At 43.1% G+C, this 17163-nt stretch overlaps 1 protein-coding gene across 2 annotated transcripts; it reads right to left on the reverse strand.

The window, feature by feature from the left end:
• Window positions 1–3791: 3791 nt before the first annotated feature.
• Window positions 3792–16989, reverse strand: TRIM38 (tripartite motif containing 38). Of its 2 annotated transcripts, none has more exons than XM_072945573.1 (8): window positions 16896–16989; window positions 16611–16646; window positions 14930–15483; window positions 12395–12490; window positions 10251–10481; window positions 9223–9245; window positions 9014–9126; window positions 3792–5042 (listed from the first exon to the last, which is right to left on the reverse strand). In XM_072945573.1, exons 3-8 carry the CDS (start codon window positions 15335–15337, stop codon window positions 4519–4521), a joined length of 1395 nt encoding a protein of 464 aa, XP_072801674.1. In that variant the 5' UTR covers window positions 15338–15483; window positions 16611–16646; window positions 16896–16989; the 3' UTR covers window positions 3792–4518. The 2 variants fall into 2 exon arrangements, with proteins under 2 accessions (XP_072801674.1, XP_072801673.1); XM_072945572.1 differs by having other exon boundaries at window positions 16833–16971.
• Between the last annotated feature and the right edge of the window lie 174 nt (window positions 16990–17163).

A 17163-nucleotide genomic window follows, 5' to 3' on the forward strand; every position in this document is an offset into this window, starting at 1 on the left:
ACACAGTATGCCCCAAGGTTCTTGGGCCAAAATGACCTTGGCATTGTCTCAGACCAAAGAGAAGGCCACTGTATATGGAAGGTGAGAAGCACAGATTATTCATCTAGCCCAGCAAGATCTGGGGCCAGAATCTGCCTTCTAGACCATGGTGGACTTTACCTGAGAACAAACTCCTTCTGTGTCAGTTGCTCTGTCTGTTTCCCCGCCTCCCTCAATTGCCAACCTGTCTCTCATTTCTGCTCTGCCCTGTGTCTCTGGTCCTCTGTCACAGCAACACATACACTACACATACCTGACACATCATGCAAATAATAAGGGAGGGGGATGTTAAAAAGGTATGAGGAAGGGACGCCAGGGGGCCCATCTTCTTTTGTTCTCTGGCTAAATAAGTGCCACATGCTGCCCGGAGACTCTGCCCGCTGTCAGAGGGTTTTCCAGACTGGTTATGTGAGACACTGGGCTGGGTGGGTGTGGGAGACCGTGCCACACACTCCGTGTAGCTCTCTGATAAATCTTGCTCAGAATTTTAACAAAGTAGAGCTAAGCTGCCCAAGTTCATGTACTGCCTCATCAAGGTGGACAAGGAGAAGCTCAAGAGACCACAGTATACACCCAATCGTATAACTATTAATAGAAAACACTAATAACTAATAAATTTAAATTTGTTTCTCTGAACATAGGAGCCCTATAGGGCATTCTGCATCATCAGGTTTTTGATGGGGTTTTTAGGGGGTTTTTTTGTTTCTAATTTTTTTTTATTGTGGTATAGTTGATACATAACATATTAGTTTCAGGTGTAAAACATAATGATTTGATATTTGTATATATTGCAAAATGATCACCACGATAAATCTAGTTGACATTTGTCACCATACATGATTAATTTTTTTCTTGTAATGAGGACTTTTAAGATCTTTCTTAGCAACTTTCAAATGAGCAATATAGTATTATTAACTATAGTCACCATGCTGTGCAGTTTCTACTTTTTGAAATGGGTAACCTTGTGATGCTACATGTTTACTATTTCCTATGAATTTCTAAGGATTATGTAAACGTTCTGCATCATCAGATATTTCAACATACTTAAGGGTTTATTTTAATTTGTTGGAATCTAATTCTTTGAAAGTTGATAGTCTAATTTAGATCATAATGTACGGTCTCCCACATAGAACGGCAACTCTAGTTTCCTCCAGCAAAGAAACAAAGACTGTAAGAACAAGAAACTGATTGGAAAGGTACACCAGGCAACTCACAAAAGGAATCCCTGACCGGCCAGTCTTTATGGTGTGCAGGACCAGGACTGCACTGGCGATCACGTGGAAGGTCCACTTTGGGATGGCATTTCCCTTCATATGTTATCTCCTTCCAGATACCAAACCTTGAGAGTGACTCTGGTTTATCCAGTGCAAACCAGGAAGAGGGTTCTTACCAGGAGCCAAATCAGCCAGCTCCTTGACCTTGGACTTCCCAACCCCCAGAACTGTGAGAAATACATTTCTGTTGTTCAAGTCACCCAGTTTATAGTATTCAGTTATAGCAGCCCAAGCTGACCAAGACAGTCATCAATTAGAATAGATTAAATTTTCTTTAGTGGCTGTGTGTGGTGGGGAGTTGGGTCGGGACAGTTACCTTTGTTAAGGTTTTATATCAATGAGTTTGTAGGCTTTTCCCTTTTATCCATTTACTAGAACAGTTTAAATAATATCTGAGTGTGGAGGTGACTGTTGGGCATCCATCCCAAGGTCTATTCTTAAGACACTGATATGAGAATAAATGATTTTTAGCTGGCTACCATGAGAAAAGAAGACATTTCTCAGACTCTCTAGGTGTGGCTTTGGACTAAGTTCTGGCTAATGTGATGCATGCAGAAGGTTGTGTGGTAGGTTTTCAGAAGCTACAGTGAAGTACAGCTCTTGTATTCATGCCCTTTGCTCTACTTCTCTGTCTCTTTCTCCCTCTTACAGCTTGGAATGCAGGTGGGACAGCTGGATCCTAGGGATGGTAGGTGGGTTGCTGAAAGGTCTGGCAATTTTGTGAAGTTACTATACCAGCCCTGGACTTTCTGGATTTCCTGCACTTCCAGGATCCTCTGTCCCTGGTTTGTAGCACAGAGCTCCTAAATCCCTTGGAACTTCCTGGGTAATAGGAATATCTCTTGTTTTTGTGAGGTGACTCTTGGTGAACTCCTGGATAGCTTCAGGATGGGGGCTGATCACCAGAAGGACCAAGCCAGATTAGAAGCTTGGGACTTTCATCCCCACTCCCCATCCTTCAGGAAAGGAGGAGGAGCTGGAGATTAAATTAATGGTTGATCATGCCCATATAATAAAACTTCCATAAAAATCCCCAAGGTATAGGGTTTGAAGAGCTTCAGAGTTGGGGAACACATCCACGTGCTGGGAGAGTGGTGTACCGCAACTTCACAGGAACAGAAGTTCCCAAGCTAGGGACCTCTCTGTACCTTATCTTATGTATCTTTTCATTTGGTTGTTTATTTGGATCCTTCATCATATCTTTCATTATATAATAGACCAGTAAACAAAGTGTTTCTTAGAATTCTGTGAGCTATTCTAACAAATGATCAAACCCAAAGAGGAGATCACAGAAACCTTCAGTTTACAGTCAGTCAGTCAGAAGCACAGGTGACAATCTGGACTTACAACTGGCTTCTGAGATGGGGGTGAGAGGATGGGGATAGTCTTGTGGGTGTGAGTCCCTTAACCTGTAGGTCTACTCTAACTCCAATGTCAGAATTAATGTCAGAATTGAATTGAATTATAAGACTCTCAGCTTGGCATGAGGGGAAAACCCTATACATCTGTTGTCAGAAGTAAAGTGAAATATTGTGAGTATGGTAGTAGTGAGAGAGTAAAGGAGAAACAGGAAATGTTTCCCAGATACATACGCATCATGCATACCATCATGCATACACATGTGAGTACTCAGAGATTAGGAACTCAAAGAGGTAGTTAGAACTTGGGCTGACATAGCATCTTACAAAAGAACAGTAGATTTTTGGAGAAGTGACAAGACAAAGGAAAATGACTTTTTAGGTGGCAGATTGTGGGAGGGCAAATATATGGGGGGAAGTAATGGTAAATAAGGGCTAGTTTTAGCAAGATCTTTTATGTGGCTTCTTCTAGGGCCATCTCTGTGCTGATAAGGGTCTAGAGTTGTCTCCACAATTAACTTCTATCTTTCTTGGTTTTCTACCAGGGGAAGGGAGATACCTTTACAAATTTATGTCCTGCTTTTAGGCAAGCAGGAGGAGGGCAGAGAACTTTTCTCGTATCTATTTTTTCTCAGTTGCTTTCTTATGCTAAAGTGTTGTCTTTTGGGGGTGGTCTCTCCTGCTATCCTTCACTTTCTAGTTACAACCCAGCCTCTATCAGCCTGACTGAAAGAAGGCTGATGCTGGGAAGCGTGGGTGAATGACCTCTTCTGTGTCTTCTGCTGAGTAGAGATGGAGGCCCAACCATGCCTCTGACATCCAAAAACAACTCGTTTACTTCATTTCCCCTATTCCTAGAGAGAGATGATGTCAGAGGACCTCAGTATCAATAAACAGCATTTTTTGTGTCAACTATAAGTTATTATAACATTTAGCAGTTTTGTGACATTTTGGGGTCATCGTGAATGTTGCTGTGTTTTGGTTGATTTCACCAATGTCCACCATAGCCAACTCAGTCATGATAATTTAGGTTTGACATGGAATGTATTTTTCAGAATAAACTCATGTGTAGTTAAGGTTTGTTTGATCATATCTGCAATATAATAAAGAATTCCAATAATCATGCTAACAATAACTATTTATTGAGATTTTAAAATATTTCAAGATAGCTCGCTCTAGCAGAATCTAGAAAATATCAACTTCTTTTCCAGGACTGAATCTCCCATGAAAATTCATTTTTACTCTGAATCTCCTTCCCATGTGAAACATCTCACTGTGAGCTAATTTTAAGTCTTCTCTCACACTTTCCTTGGTTATTGCCTAGGTGGAGCTCACCAGATCTGGTTGCCATCTGCACTTACTACATCATCCAGGGCTACACTCAGATTATTAATCAACATGTCAGTGGTTAGAAGAGTCACCATCATTTTCATTTTCCTGCTCTTTTCTGCAGTTGACAGACATAATTGCAGCTTCCCCTCATTTCCCACCCATGAGTTTAAATGGCCTCAAACATACTGGGAGAACTCAGACCTCCTGACCTCTAGGTCACTCTCCTGATCACCCAAGCACTCTTGGAAATCAAAGCTCTGAACTTATTGAAAAGGGACAGAGAGGACAGAGCATGATTATTGTTATTATCTTGCTTTCCCCCAAATCATGCTGACCATCTGTGGTATTTTTACAGTCACTGTAGCCATTCATCCAATGAGGGTTTATTAAGTATCCACTAAAAGCCCAGCACTGTTCAGGGAAATAGCAGTGAAGAAAATAGACCACATTTCTGCCCTTATGGGATTTATAGCCTCTATGCTAGTTAAATCAAGAAGGAGACTTGGCTCCTTCCCTTACTCATCTACGGGAGGCAGGAACAAAGGAGAATATTGATAGACCTGGAAAAAAGGCCGGAGAGTATCAGAGAAGGAAGCCTTCGGGAAGGTAAAGATGTGGGAGCCAGTAGTCATATTGTAAAAAGATATGATTCCGGCCTCACAGTCCAGAAAAATCCCCACAACCAGAGGCTGCTCCCTTAGTGGAAGGAAAGTTAGGGGAGAGGTAAGCGCTATATAGCCTTTCTTTCTGCACAGTCTGATGGCCCAGAACCCATCCTGAGGTGTCAACACCATGCCAGTGTCCCTCTGCACATTTTCCATACAGACTCCTAAATCCCACCCAGTCCCTTCTCCCACATCCACTTCAAAATAATGTCTTCCTGAAGTGAAACTTTCACAGCCCAGGATACAGGGTAAGGCGCTAAATCTTCTAGAAGAAATAGCAAGATTCTCTTGGGGGCATCCCCGAGTCACTTGTCTCCGATCCTCAGACAGAATTAGCTCGTCATGAGCTGTATCTGGATCCAGAGTCACGCTGACTGAAAGAAAAAAGACGTGATTTTGTTGCTGAGAGTAGTACAGTTTGTTTTACATAAAGCCAGCTTGTGTTCAGATCCAAGCATTGCTTCTTACTAGCCTTTGTGAGCTTAAGAAAATCATTCGCTAAGCCTCTGTTTTGTTAAATATAAAGTAGAAAACATACCTGCCACCAAGAATGTTGGGGAGGATTGAATACGCTAATGTATGCTCAGTGCTTGGTAAAATGCCCGGTATATTGTAAGTGCCTAATATGTGGTAGTAATAACAATGACATCATCATCATCAACTTCTTCTTCTTCAACATTATCACTGTCTAAGTCACTCAGAGAAGCCAGGGACCAGAACCAAAAGTTCACATGGTAACTTGCCTTCCCAAAGCCCCTCCTCGGCCATGTAGAACCTCCAGGAATCATGGAATATTTGAACAGAAATGAGCCCTTCCCCATCTCTTCTTAATAACCATCAACACTGAGGATCAGAGAAGGAAAATGACACAGCTAATGTCATTGCCTTTCATTGGAAAGCCCAGAATTTGACCCAGGCCTCAGGACACCCACCTAGTCCCATGACTTTTAAGTGTAAGCCCTTCTTTCTTGCTTCAGATAATGTTCCATAGGGATTAGTATAAGGTAATACATGAAAGACCAATATATATGAAAAATATCTGATTAGAGTTGACTAAGGCAAAAAATTAATAAATAAAGTGTGATAATGGCCAGCAAGGCAATTTTAAAAATGAAAAGTGGCAATGGGGTGTTCTAGCAAGAGAATTAACAAACCATTGTGTTACTATCAATAAAGGAAATCAAGTACTAAGAAACATTTCTACTGCTGCATGTTTTCCATTAGTCCTTCCAGATCACTCTCCACTTTTTTCCACCCAGCCCTGTGTCCATGAAGGCTAAACCCTGTGGACACATCAACCAGGCTTCTATCCCTCTGACTGCTGTTTGGTTAAGCCAGTGGAAAGCACTAGAGGAGACCAGAGGCAAAAAGAAGCAGAGTAGAAATATTTAGTACCCCAAGTCCCTCCACTGGCTATGATTTGGAGGATCTGCATTCCTCTGCCTCTGGTCACACTCTCCTATAGTTACAGCTCCCTCCCCCTGCCTTGGAGAGGTGATTACTCCCTACCAATTCCTAGCCCTGGGTTGCTTCACTGTCCCTTATACCTTTCCTTCCCTTCCCTTCCCTTCCCTTCCCTCCCCTCCTCTGCCCTCCCATCCCTTCCCCTCCCCTCCCCTTCTTTTCCTTCTTATAGAAGTATAGTCAGTAACAATGTGTCAATTTCTGGTGCATAGTATAATGTCCTAGTCATGCGTGTATATATATATATTTGTTTACATACTCTTCTTCATTAAAGATTACCACAAGATATTGAATACAGTTTCCTGTGCTACACAGAAATTTGTTTTTTAATCTATTTTTATATATAGTTGTTAACCTTTGCAAATCTCAAACTCCCAGATATATCCCTTCCCACCCACCTTCCCACAGTAACCATAGATTGTTTACTATGTCTGCAAGCACTGTTCCTCGTTGATTACCCAAATCCTCATCTTTGTAAATGATCCCTTTATTAAATTCTCTTCAGTGAGTCCTTATCATGAGCCTGACTCACAAAAATCTGGGGCTTCAATTTATATTTCCTGAATGAGCCAGGAAAGCCCAAGCTAAGAAATTAAAATGTTGGCAAGTTGGTTAAACCATTTGAAAGAGAAAAATGTCAATCAGATTCTTAAAATTCCATCTACATATTGCTTGTAAGTGACACATGTAACAAAAAGACATGGAAAGTTTGAAAGTTAAAGGATGGATAATATAGTTATATAGCTGTTGTAGTCATAATTATATCAAAAGATATTAAGTCAAAGTATTATTAAGATGAAATGGGTCATCTGTTGGATGCAACAGAAAAAAGTTCAATTCACTAGAAAAAATCACAATTCTAAACATGAATGTACTAATAATATAACATCAAAATATACAAACCAAAAATTACAGAATTACAAGGAGAAATTCACAACTCTCATCACGAGACATTTTAACATTCTTTTTTCCATAATTGATAGATCAGGCTGACAAAAAAAAAATATAAAGCTATGGAAGACGAATAACCCAGCATGCTCAGTCTATTAGATATATATAAAGCCCAGCAATTTATAGAGAACATGCACTTTCCTCTGTATAGATAGAATATGTACTGATTGAGTAAAGATTAGTCAGAAAGTAAGTCTGAACAAGTTTCAATGAATCTATATCACATAGACCATGTTCTCTGACCTCAAAACAATTAGGTTAGAAACAAAAAGAAGATCAAACGCCCATTTAAGAAACAGACTGACTTGAACCATGTTGTCATGCCTTCTATAAAAGACAAAAGTAGACCAATCAACTCACTGAAATCTGGACATGACTTAAAGCCCTCCCTGGCATCTGTATAGGGTCAAATACAGACTTGCTATTTTTCAGTAGTTGGTGGTGTTGTTGTTTATTCTTATTAGCTTGAGGGAGAACTGAATACAGGTCCATAATCCTTATCTGAAACCCCTGGGACAAATAGGTTTTGAAATTCAGAATATTTTTGATGTTATAAAGGCAAACATAATCTACATTTCCACCCCCAGCAGGGTCTAATGGTCTCTTGTAATCAAATGCATCAATATTTCTGCAGTAAAACACATATTCAAACTAATTGGGATAAATAAAGACTTTAAATAGTCTCATATCAGTGCAGCTCAGGTTTGGCCATGATGTCACGCAGACATAAGGGGATCCTTCCATGATCTTGCCTGTTGGTGTTCATACCCTTATGCAGTTCCTTCCCTTTGAGTGTGGGCAGGACCTATGAATTGCTCCTGGCCAACAGAATATGGTAAAAATGATGAGATGTGACTCCTGTGATTATATTTTATTCTATAAGTCTCTATCTTTCTGGAAGACTTTCTCTAGAGACTCTCTCCTAAACTCATTTGAAGAAATAATTGACCATGTTGAGAGGCCCATGTGCGAGCAGCTGAGGGTTGGCTTCTAGAAGCTCAGGGCCCTAAGTCCCATAACCATAAAGAAAGAAATTCTGCCAAGAATCTGAGTGAGCTTGAAAGAGAATTCTGCCCCAGTCTAGCCTCCAGATGAGAACACAGCCAGGCCAACACCTTACTTGCAGTTTTGTGAGACCCTAAGCAAAGGACCCAACTAAGCTGTGCCCAGATTTCTGACCCACAAAAACCTGTGTGATAATATACATGTGTTGTTTTAAGCCACTAAATTTGTTGGCAGCAATAGATAATTAATACAGTCACCAAATAATTTTAGGTTAGGTCCAATTTTGCAGCAAAACAAATTTTTTAAAAATCCTTAGTTTTCAGAACTTTGCAAATTTTGTAGTTGTGGATAAGAGATTATGCAACTGTAGCAAGCACAGATTAAGAGAATCAAGGAAGCAGGAAGCTCAGACTTCGGGACTGATAAAATTTGGCTTTAATCGTGGTTCTAATATTTACTATCTGTGTCACCTGGGTCAAGGCCCTAAAAACATTTGAACCACAGCCCAGAATATTCACTTAACTTTCTTGCATTGCTCTGAGAATTGACCAAAATATTAACAATAAACAATATGTTCCAGACACTGTGCTAAAGCACTTTACGTATGTTGATGTACTTAACTTTCATGACAACCCAGTGAAGTGGGAATTGTTAATATTTTCATTTATCAGCTGGGGAAACTGAGGAGGTTGTTTGCCTGAAATGACACTGCCAATAAATGAGAAAGCAGGAATTTGAAGGGTCTGCATGGATAATCAATATGCTATGTCCCTGTTTAAGCACTGGAGCAAATTAAGAAGGGAGAGGGTGACAGCTCCACTGAAAATATCTGAATGACCTCTCCGGCTGTGGGCTTGCCCAGGGATGAGCTTGTTTACCACTTAAGTTCCCTTCTATCCATAGTATTTAGGGATTCTTCACATACCTTGATAGTTCCTTAACATTTTCTTCACATCAAAGTAAAGCTCAGAAACATTGCATACAGTTCGAAGGTTTAAAGAGGGAATCTCTGGTGTTTCCACCTTCACAGCCCAACTCCTAGAATAAGCAGAGGTCAAAGACTTCTTCAGTGGTAATTTCCATTCAGTTCTAGCTACCCACACCCCTTCCCTCCTGCATTTGTATAGGACTCACCTGCTCAAAGTGTCTTTCACATTCTATGGAGAAACAAAGACAAAAGGTAAATGTGGGAACATCAGTATTTCATGGAGCTTGCCATGTGAGGCTGTTCTCTCTAAACGTTCCTTTGAAAGAAGTAAAGAGAGTGACTCTGGCCTTGGATATTGATGGATTCCCAGACAGAATGATTTCCATCCCAGCTCCCTGGGATAGTCAGCCTATCAGGATGTTTATCCATTATTTTCCTTGCTGAGATCTGTAGGGAGCTACAGCGTCTGCAATCACACCTGCCTGTGGTCTACTTGGGGAAGAGGGCCAGGAGCTTTGGCCATGCTCCCTCTGGGAGGACTTGTTTTCAGTGACTTGATTTCCTTCAGTGTGAGCCCACGTTAAAGATCACTTAGCACAAAGGTCCTTAGTGGTGAATCCATGCATAGCCCCTGACACTGGGCCATGAAGCTGGTGGCAGCCGTACCATACTGTGTTGGAGCAGTCATGTTACAACCTTACAGTGTAACCTCCAGTTCTGTTAGTGGGAACTAGAATCAACAGCTCCAGGCATAGATTGTCTTATTGGGCTGTATCCTTCACACGGCTGAAAGAAGGCCATCTTAGAGCTTTGGAGGGCTTAGTCAAATTGGGAGAAGGTTATCACCTATTTTGGCTGCCTTATTTTATCACCCATCAGTCATCTGGAGAAGTATTTCAGAAGACAGTTTGACAGGGTTCCATGAACATGGGACACAGGCAAATGGTAGTGAAAGTTATCCCATGGTCCCCTTTGGCCAAGGAACCTACTGTATCCTCCCAGTGGGGGAATATTTTTCTGATTCACCAAAAGACACCCTTCAGATTAGAAGAGGCCACCTTGCAGACATTGGTGTGTCTCTAAAAGAAACATTACTTTAAATTCCCTACACTAATGTGCCACTCTTGAGTGAAACAGGCAGGCCTTGCCAGTCTTCCCACGTTTCCTCACCATCATCCTCCTAAAAGTTCAGGAACAAATACCTTCTTTCTGTTCTCCAAGTGCATAGCCTTACCTGCAGCAATTTCTGGGCTGAGCCCTGACTTTTGTTCTCTAGTTCCAGGATGTGGTTCTTGAGTTCATGGCTCTTTTGTTCAAGGTTGGCCTCATTGTCTCTCAGTCTCCTCAGAGTCTGCTCTTTTTCTTTCTCCAGTTTCCATAGATAACACTTCTCTTCCTCATGCAGAAAACTCTGGAGATTCTTAAAGTCAGACTGGATTTTTTGTCTCTGAATCTCTATTTTCTCCTAGAGTCAAGAAAGAGTTCTCAAAAGGTAGAAACAAACCAAATGTCCATTGATGGATGAATTGGTAAACAAAATGTAGTATAGAGATACAATGGAATGCTATTCAGTCTTAAAAAGGAATGAAATTCTGATACCTACTACAACATGGATGAATCTTGAAGACATTATGCTAAGTGAAATAAGCCAGAAAAAAACACAAATATCTTATGATGCCACTTTTATGAGCTACCCAGAAGAATCAAGTTCATAGAGACAGGAAGTAGAATAGTGGCTACTTGGAGTTGGGAGGAGGAGGGAATGGAGAGTTATTATTAAATGAGTAGAGAGTTTCAGTTCAGGATAATGAAAAACTTCTGGAGGTGGATAGTGGTGATGGTTGCATGACACTGGGAAGGTACTTAATGTCACTGAACTGTTCACAAACAGTTAAACAGTTGATTTTGTTACGTATATTTTAGCACGTATATACACAAAATAAAGTTCATGCAGCTACCATAACATTACTTTCCCATGAGTCATTTGAGCTGGAAGAATGTTCCAAATTCCCTGCTGCAGAGCCAGGCCTGGGAGGCAGGTACTCAGATGTGGCAGAGGTTGTCACAATTCTCTATAGTCACCTGACTAATTTCCTTCTTCAGCTAAGGTGCAAGAGAGAGGGGTGGGAGTGGTAGATAATTTAACCCTGGAATCAGGGCTGAGGTCAAACACTTTATCAGTTACAAAGATAAAAATGGGTTTTTATGTGGGGTGTAAAAGGTATCTCTGGGTCTGAGGAAAATTCTTGAAGCAAAAGTTTGTAACGAACATCACCAAGACTGGAATTTAAGGTAACCAGACTAGTAGGAGAGTCCATGGGGGAGGTCTGGGGAGCAGGTTTTATGTCATAGTTAACTGTGAAATATTTACCTACCAACCCAGGGTGCACTTACTCATTCTTATGTGTAAGACTGACAGAAACCAAATGATATATCTTGTGGGACTCAGCTTTCATTTTAGGAGATCAGAATTGCAGTTTCCGTTAGTGCTTTCTCGATTCATGAAGTGTTTCAATGACCGTGATGTAGCAGAAGGGTCATTGATGGGGTTTCCCTATATCTTAGTTATAATCAAGATCTTCCCCACTGCCCAAGATCCCAGAAATGAGGGAAGTAAGACTGTCCTCTAAGATTTCAAGTTTAACAACCGTACACAAAGGATTGGGGCAGAGAGGTTGGAAGGTTGGAAGAGACCTCTAAAAGAGGTAAATATCTACCAGCCTGTAGGATTTGACTGTGAAATAATGGATTACATAAATATTTCAGTAAAGGAATGCATCTCTGATCATGGGAGGCTGGTCAGCCAAGGAAATAGTCTTAGACACCCTAGAATCTGCAGTGGTAAATGTGTAGGTTCTTGGAGCACTTTGATCCTTCTTATAAATCAAATCAATTTCCTTTATCAGCCTCATGAGCTTGAGTAATATTTATCTCAACCTGGAGCTATTCTGTTTACTTAGTGCTCACAAAGGTTGGTTTCTGAGCCTGTAAGGCTGGGAGCTACACCCTGCCCTGTGCTACATGTACCAAAGCAACAAGGCTCAACAGGCCTTCAAACCAGGAAGGTATTTTGAGATATTTAAAAATTGAAACCCAGTCAAGAATGACTCTATGTAGAGGCACACCAATTTTGCTTCCACTGACTGAGGTATTAGAATCCTAGTCAATTACTATTGAAAAGTTGAAAGGGTTGGAGATAAATTCTCATAGATGTAGACAACGAGGGACATAAAAACAACTAATGGCTTCTTCTTTGGGTTTTATCTATTTGGCCTGGTTGGATGAGAATAAGCCGTTCATTATGCGTTGCCCAATAATCCCCTATGCCTAAACTCTAGGAAGGACAACAGCTTGAGATCAATAAACCCAAACTCTTACATTCCATTCTGTTATTCGGTTTGCCGTGAACACCTTCAGGTTCATACATTCTTCTTCTAGTTGCTTCAATTTTGTCACAGCTTTCTGGAGCTGTTCCTAAAGGAAAAATAGGGTGAATAAAGCCTTTTCAACTCAACAACTCTTCACTGGGCACCTAAGGGGCAAGCCAGCCCTCCAAGACTATTAGAATAACACTGAATATGTATTGAGTCCTGACCCTGCCAGGAAGTATGTTTCAGGCTTCATGTGCAGCAGCATACCTGATCCCCTTGGGAACCCTGAACAGTTAGGATTTTTAACATCATTTCTATGCTACAGAAGCTGAGGCTTAGGAAGGGGGTAAATAACTTGCCCAAGATGCTATACCTGGTAGGTGGCTGAGCTGTGACCCCAGCTCATCTGCTGACCCAGAGGCTGTGCTCTCTCTACCACTAACAGTCAGGGAAATATTGCATGCTAAACAATAATCATCCAAAAAGACTTTCTAAAATAATGTGCTGAACCAAACATAACCAATGCCAGAGTGTTTGGCACACAGGGACCTAAGTATGTATTATAGTGAGTCAGGAAGGAAAGACCTAGATGCCAGCTGAAGTTACTAGAAACAATTAATGGAGGAAGGGATCTCTGATATCTTTTGAAGCCATTTAAAAATGACTTAGTATCCATATCGAGCTTTTAGGTTATTTTTCAAAATAGTTTCTCACATTTTCATGGAAAGCAAGTTTAAGCTGAACCAAATTGCTAGCTGTGGTCAATATTAAAAGAATTGGCTCCTGTCCTAAACCCAGTAAGTATACTGTCATTAATTCTCGAGTGCCCTCAATAAAGCGCTCTGTGGAACTGTTAGCAAAGGACTGTGCTGCCCTTGCTATGTGCCAAGTGCTATTCTAAGCTTCACATGTATTAATGTCCTTAAAGCTGATAACAACCTTCCGGGCCTGTGTGCTGGGGAGGCAGGAAACGACTATTATCCCCATTGACGGTTGGGGAATCCAAGGCCTGAAGACATATTTATTGAAACTTGCTTAGGGTTACCCATCTAGTAAGTAGCAGGACTAAGATTTCAAACTAAGCAGACTGACTCCTGAGGCTTAGAACCACCACCCAATGCTGCTCCTTTGCTTACTACTTGGTGGGAAAATAATTCCAATGGGACTATCCCCCTTATAGTTATTAGCTGCTCCATGGAGTTTAAGGAAGAGCTGCTGCATTCTGAGTGGTGATCAGTGTTGACATGTCCTGATGGAGAACCCAGAACCTTAATAGAAGACCCTCCTCCTCCTCGTGGGGGAGGCAATGAGGAGCCCACACTGGGGACAACGATTTTCTCAAATCTGGGCAAGGCAGAGAAAGAATAAGGCAGTAGGGCTATGCTCACCCCTTCGTTCCACCACAGCCAACATCACCTTCTTTCACACTTGAGTGAGCCCTAGGAGTTATCCCAAACCTCTCCCTCCTCTTCATCCTCCATAACCAACCATTTCCAAATCCTTTCACTCACTCCCCTTCCTGAATCTGGCTTATAACTGCTCCCTCTCCCCCTTCTTAGAGGAATAATCTGAATTTTACTCCTTGATATTCCTTTCATTATAGCAGTACCAGAATGCTCTTTCCAGTGTCAACCAGATCCTTCACTCTGCAAATGAAAATTCCCCAGTGGCCAGTACTTCTCTGGGCTAGGATTTAGACTCTGAGCTGACATCAAGCTTCTGGGTTCAGAATCCATTTCCCATGACATCACCCACCTTCCCTGGACATACCCCCTGGCCTGGTCACAGTGGGCCAGGTAAGCTCCCGTGGCTGTGCCTCTGCACACCTGGGCCCCTCTGTCTAGAGTGCCCTCTCTCTTCTCCATACTGCTATATATGGCTCATTTGGGGGGAGTGTGGTAATAAGGTTTGTTTTTTTATTTATTTATTAACGGAGGTATTGGGGATTGAACCCAGGATCTTGGCATGCACTCTACCCCTGAGCTATACCTTCCCATGTACATATGGTTCATTGTAATGTGTTCCTCAAGAGTCACCTTTGGGAAGATTCCTCAGTTATTACTCCCCAGCCCTTGGTGTCCCTCTCCACCATCCAAACCAGGGCACTCCGGGCAATTCTTTTGCTGGCTTGTCTTCCCTACTAGACTATAGGATACCTAGAAGGCAGCGTGTCTTTGTCCCCTGTGTTTTCAGACTTTCTCCCATGGTCTTTCACATGGTGGTTCCTCAAATTACACACACAGCATGAGTGAAAAAAGCACGCAGATGTGCACTGGAGTATGTGGCATTCTAGAGTGAGGAGAGGTTCATCAGAGCAAGAGTGGATAGGAACAAGAGTCTGACCATCTCGCTGAAAGTCAAGAGAGACTGTCAGGACTTGGTTCAGTGAGGACCCATCATACACCACTTTCCAGAAGAAGGACATAATGAAAGCTATATTTCAGGATCCTAATCTTGGGTTTCAGGCTAAAGAGTCTCAGGTCTCCGGGGGGAGGCAACATGGGACCCAGTACCTGCCAAAGCCCCCTGGCCCACTACTCACCTTGTAGCCTTGGCATGCATCTTCAACAAGAGCTGTGACGTGCCCTTTGTGCTGCGGTCCCCGCTCACAGCGCCAGCAGATGAGCTGGCCCTCGTCTTCGCAGAACAGATGGAGCTTCTCTCCATGATCCTTACATGACATTTCACAGTCCATCTCCTTGATAGCTTCAATGAGGCTTCCCAGCTGCTTATTGGGTCGGAGGCTCGACATTCCAAATGGCATCCGACACTGGGGACAGGAGAACGTCTCCAGCCGTGGTTGCGTCTGGCAGAGATTCTGAAGAAACCTCACTATGCACGAGTGGCAGTAGCTGTGTCCACAGTTGATGCTCACCGGCTCAGTCATCAGATGCAGGCAGATGGGGCAGGTGGCTTCCTCCCTCATCTTGGTGGCTGGGGATGAGGCCATGGCTTGTCCTGAAAAGCTCCAATGTCGGATCTAGAGGCAGAGATGAAGCCACCAGAATTTTCCTAACAGCGATGGAAATTCACTTCACCTGAGCCTTTGTGCAATGTACTGGCTGCCCCTGGCCTCCACAGGTCATGAGGTCTTCTCTATAGAAAGAAGAAATAAATTGGAATTTAGAAGATGCATAAAATGTAGCTGTGTTGTAGAATATGTGGCCACTCAAGTTTAATTACAATTAAATAGAATTTAAAGTTTAGTTTCTCACACCCACTAGCCACATTTCAGTTGCAGGTAACTGGTGGCTGCATGACAGCCCACATATAGAACACCTCAGCGTTGCAGAAAGTTTTCTTAGACCAAGCACTGAGAGAGAGAGAATCCAGGCAGGCTCCCTCACCAAAGCTGCAGCAAGAGAGAGAGAACTCAGTGAAGGGCTGTCAAACTCTTTCTTAGTCTAATGAACATCACGGATAATTAGTACCAGAATTATTTGTCACTGGTAGTAACACCTAGGTAATTGGGTGGTCTGTGAAGGACTCCATTGAAACAATCAAATTTGATTCTAATTAACCCCCACCCCCACCCCCACCCCACAAAGAACAAGAGTCCCCAGTGGAGACCCAACCAGGATGATAATGAAAGTAAACAAGACAACCAGAAGAACAAGGCGGTCCTTTTTGCCCTCCCTGACCTGAGGGAAAGAGAATTGGAAAGAGGGCTGGAAAGCACGAGAAGGGCTTGGTTGTGGAGAGCAGAGGTCCTGGAAAGCTTAGCGAGGTGACGGTCTCTTCTCCAGACCAGGACTTGTCTCTCAGGAGAAGTTTGAGGTGACTGGATCACAGGGAGTTTGCAGAACCCACGATGTGGGGAGGTGGGAAGCAGATGGGGAAGGCCGGGCCTCTGTGCTGGACCCTGTAGTGTCCACCAGTGAGGACCCGACAACCAGACACCACACAGGGGTGACCAGGAGCAAGGAGTCGGCCCCCTAGGCCTGTTCCCTGCTCTCCCACTGCCAGGTGCTCGTCAGGGAGGGCAGTGGAGGCTGGAGGAAGTTTACAGAGTGACCTTTCCTTTGAACAGACAATGGCAGAAGCAAAAGCAGTGATTCAACTAAAGTTACTGGGGAGGCTAGTTCCTCTAACACAGGAGCCTTCTCTTAGAGCCTTTGTCCAAGGGATACACTGGGCTCCTCCCCTCCAGGAATGCTGTGCCCGGAGGGGGGGGACCTCCCCTCCTCTGAGGCCCGGGGTGCCTGTGTGGGACTTTCACTCACCTTACATCCTGGATCCTCTGAGATTAGACATGGAGTCTGGTGAAAGAGAAAGCAGACAGGGTGTGAGAGCTACGAAGTCAAGTCCTGACCATTTTCAGAGTCCCGGCGGCTGTTAACAGGAAACAACCCCCCCCACCCCGCCCCAGGCCCCCCCCGCCCCCCCCAGCCCCGGCCCCCCCCCCCCGACATCCCCCCGCCCCGGGCCCACCCCCGCACGCTCACATATGCTCACGCGTCCTAGCCCTCCACCCAGAAGAGCGGGGCCTGGGCTGTTCCTTCACCTACAGCGGTCACATTCGCTGCTAGTCCCTCCGTGGCTGCCAGTTCCTGCGATCTGGGTGAGGAAGTTAACTCAGACGGGATAAACTCAGAAGTGAAACTGCTCTGGGAGGCGGGGCCCTGTAAGATGTAGGGAGGAAACCAGTGAAGTTGCCCGTATCTTTTGCACTCAGCTTGTCCTGAAAGGGAGGAGAGACCATAGGAAAAATAATTTTCTTTTACAGCAATGAAAGTAAAGGCAAATTCATAGCCCAATTAACTCTTTTGTGACCCC

The sequence above is a fragment of the Vicugna pacos genome, chromosome 20, assembly GCF_048564905.1.
Source record: "Vicugna pacos chromosome 20, VicPac4, whole genome shotgun sequence".
NCBI classification, from domain to species: Eukaryota; Metazoa; Chordata; class Mammalia; order Artiodactyla; family Camelidae; genus Vicugna; species Vicugna pacos.

What these genes read in the sequence shown, in the direction of transcription:
- TRIM38 (XM_072945573.1), bottom strand. Translation starts at nt 15,337, where the DNA reads ATGGCCTCATCCCCAGCCACCAAGATGAGGGAGGAAGCCACCTGCCCC. An exon ending in ATGCATGCCAAGGCTACAAG is followed by an intron (nt 12,491 to 14,929) that starts GTGAGTAGTGGG and finishes TTTTTCCTTTAG; the next exon opens with GAACAGCTCCAGAAAGCTGT. An exon ending in AATGTTAAGGAACTATCAAG is followed by an intron (nt 5,043 to 9,013) that starts GTATGTGAAGAA and finishes TTTTTCTTTCAG; the next exon opens with TCAGCGTGACTCTGGATCCA.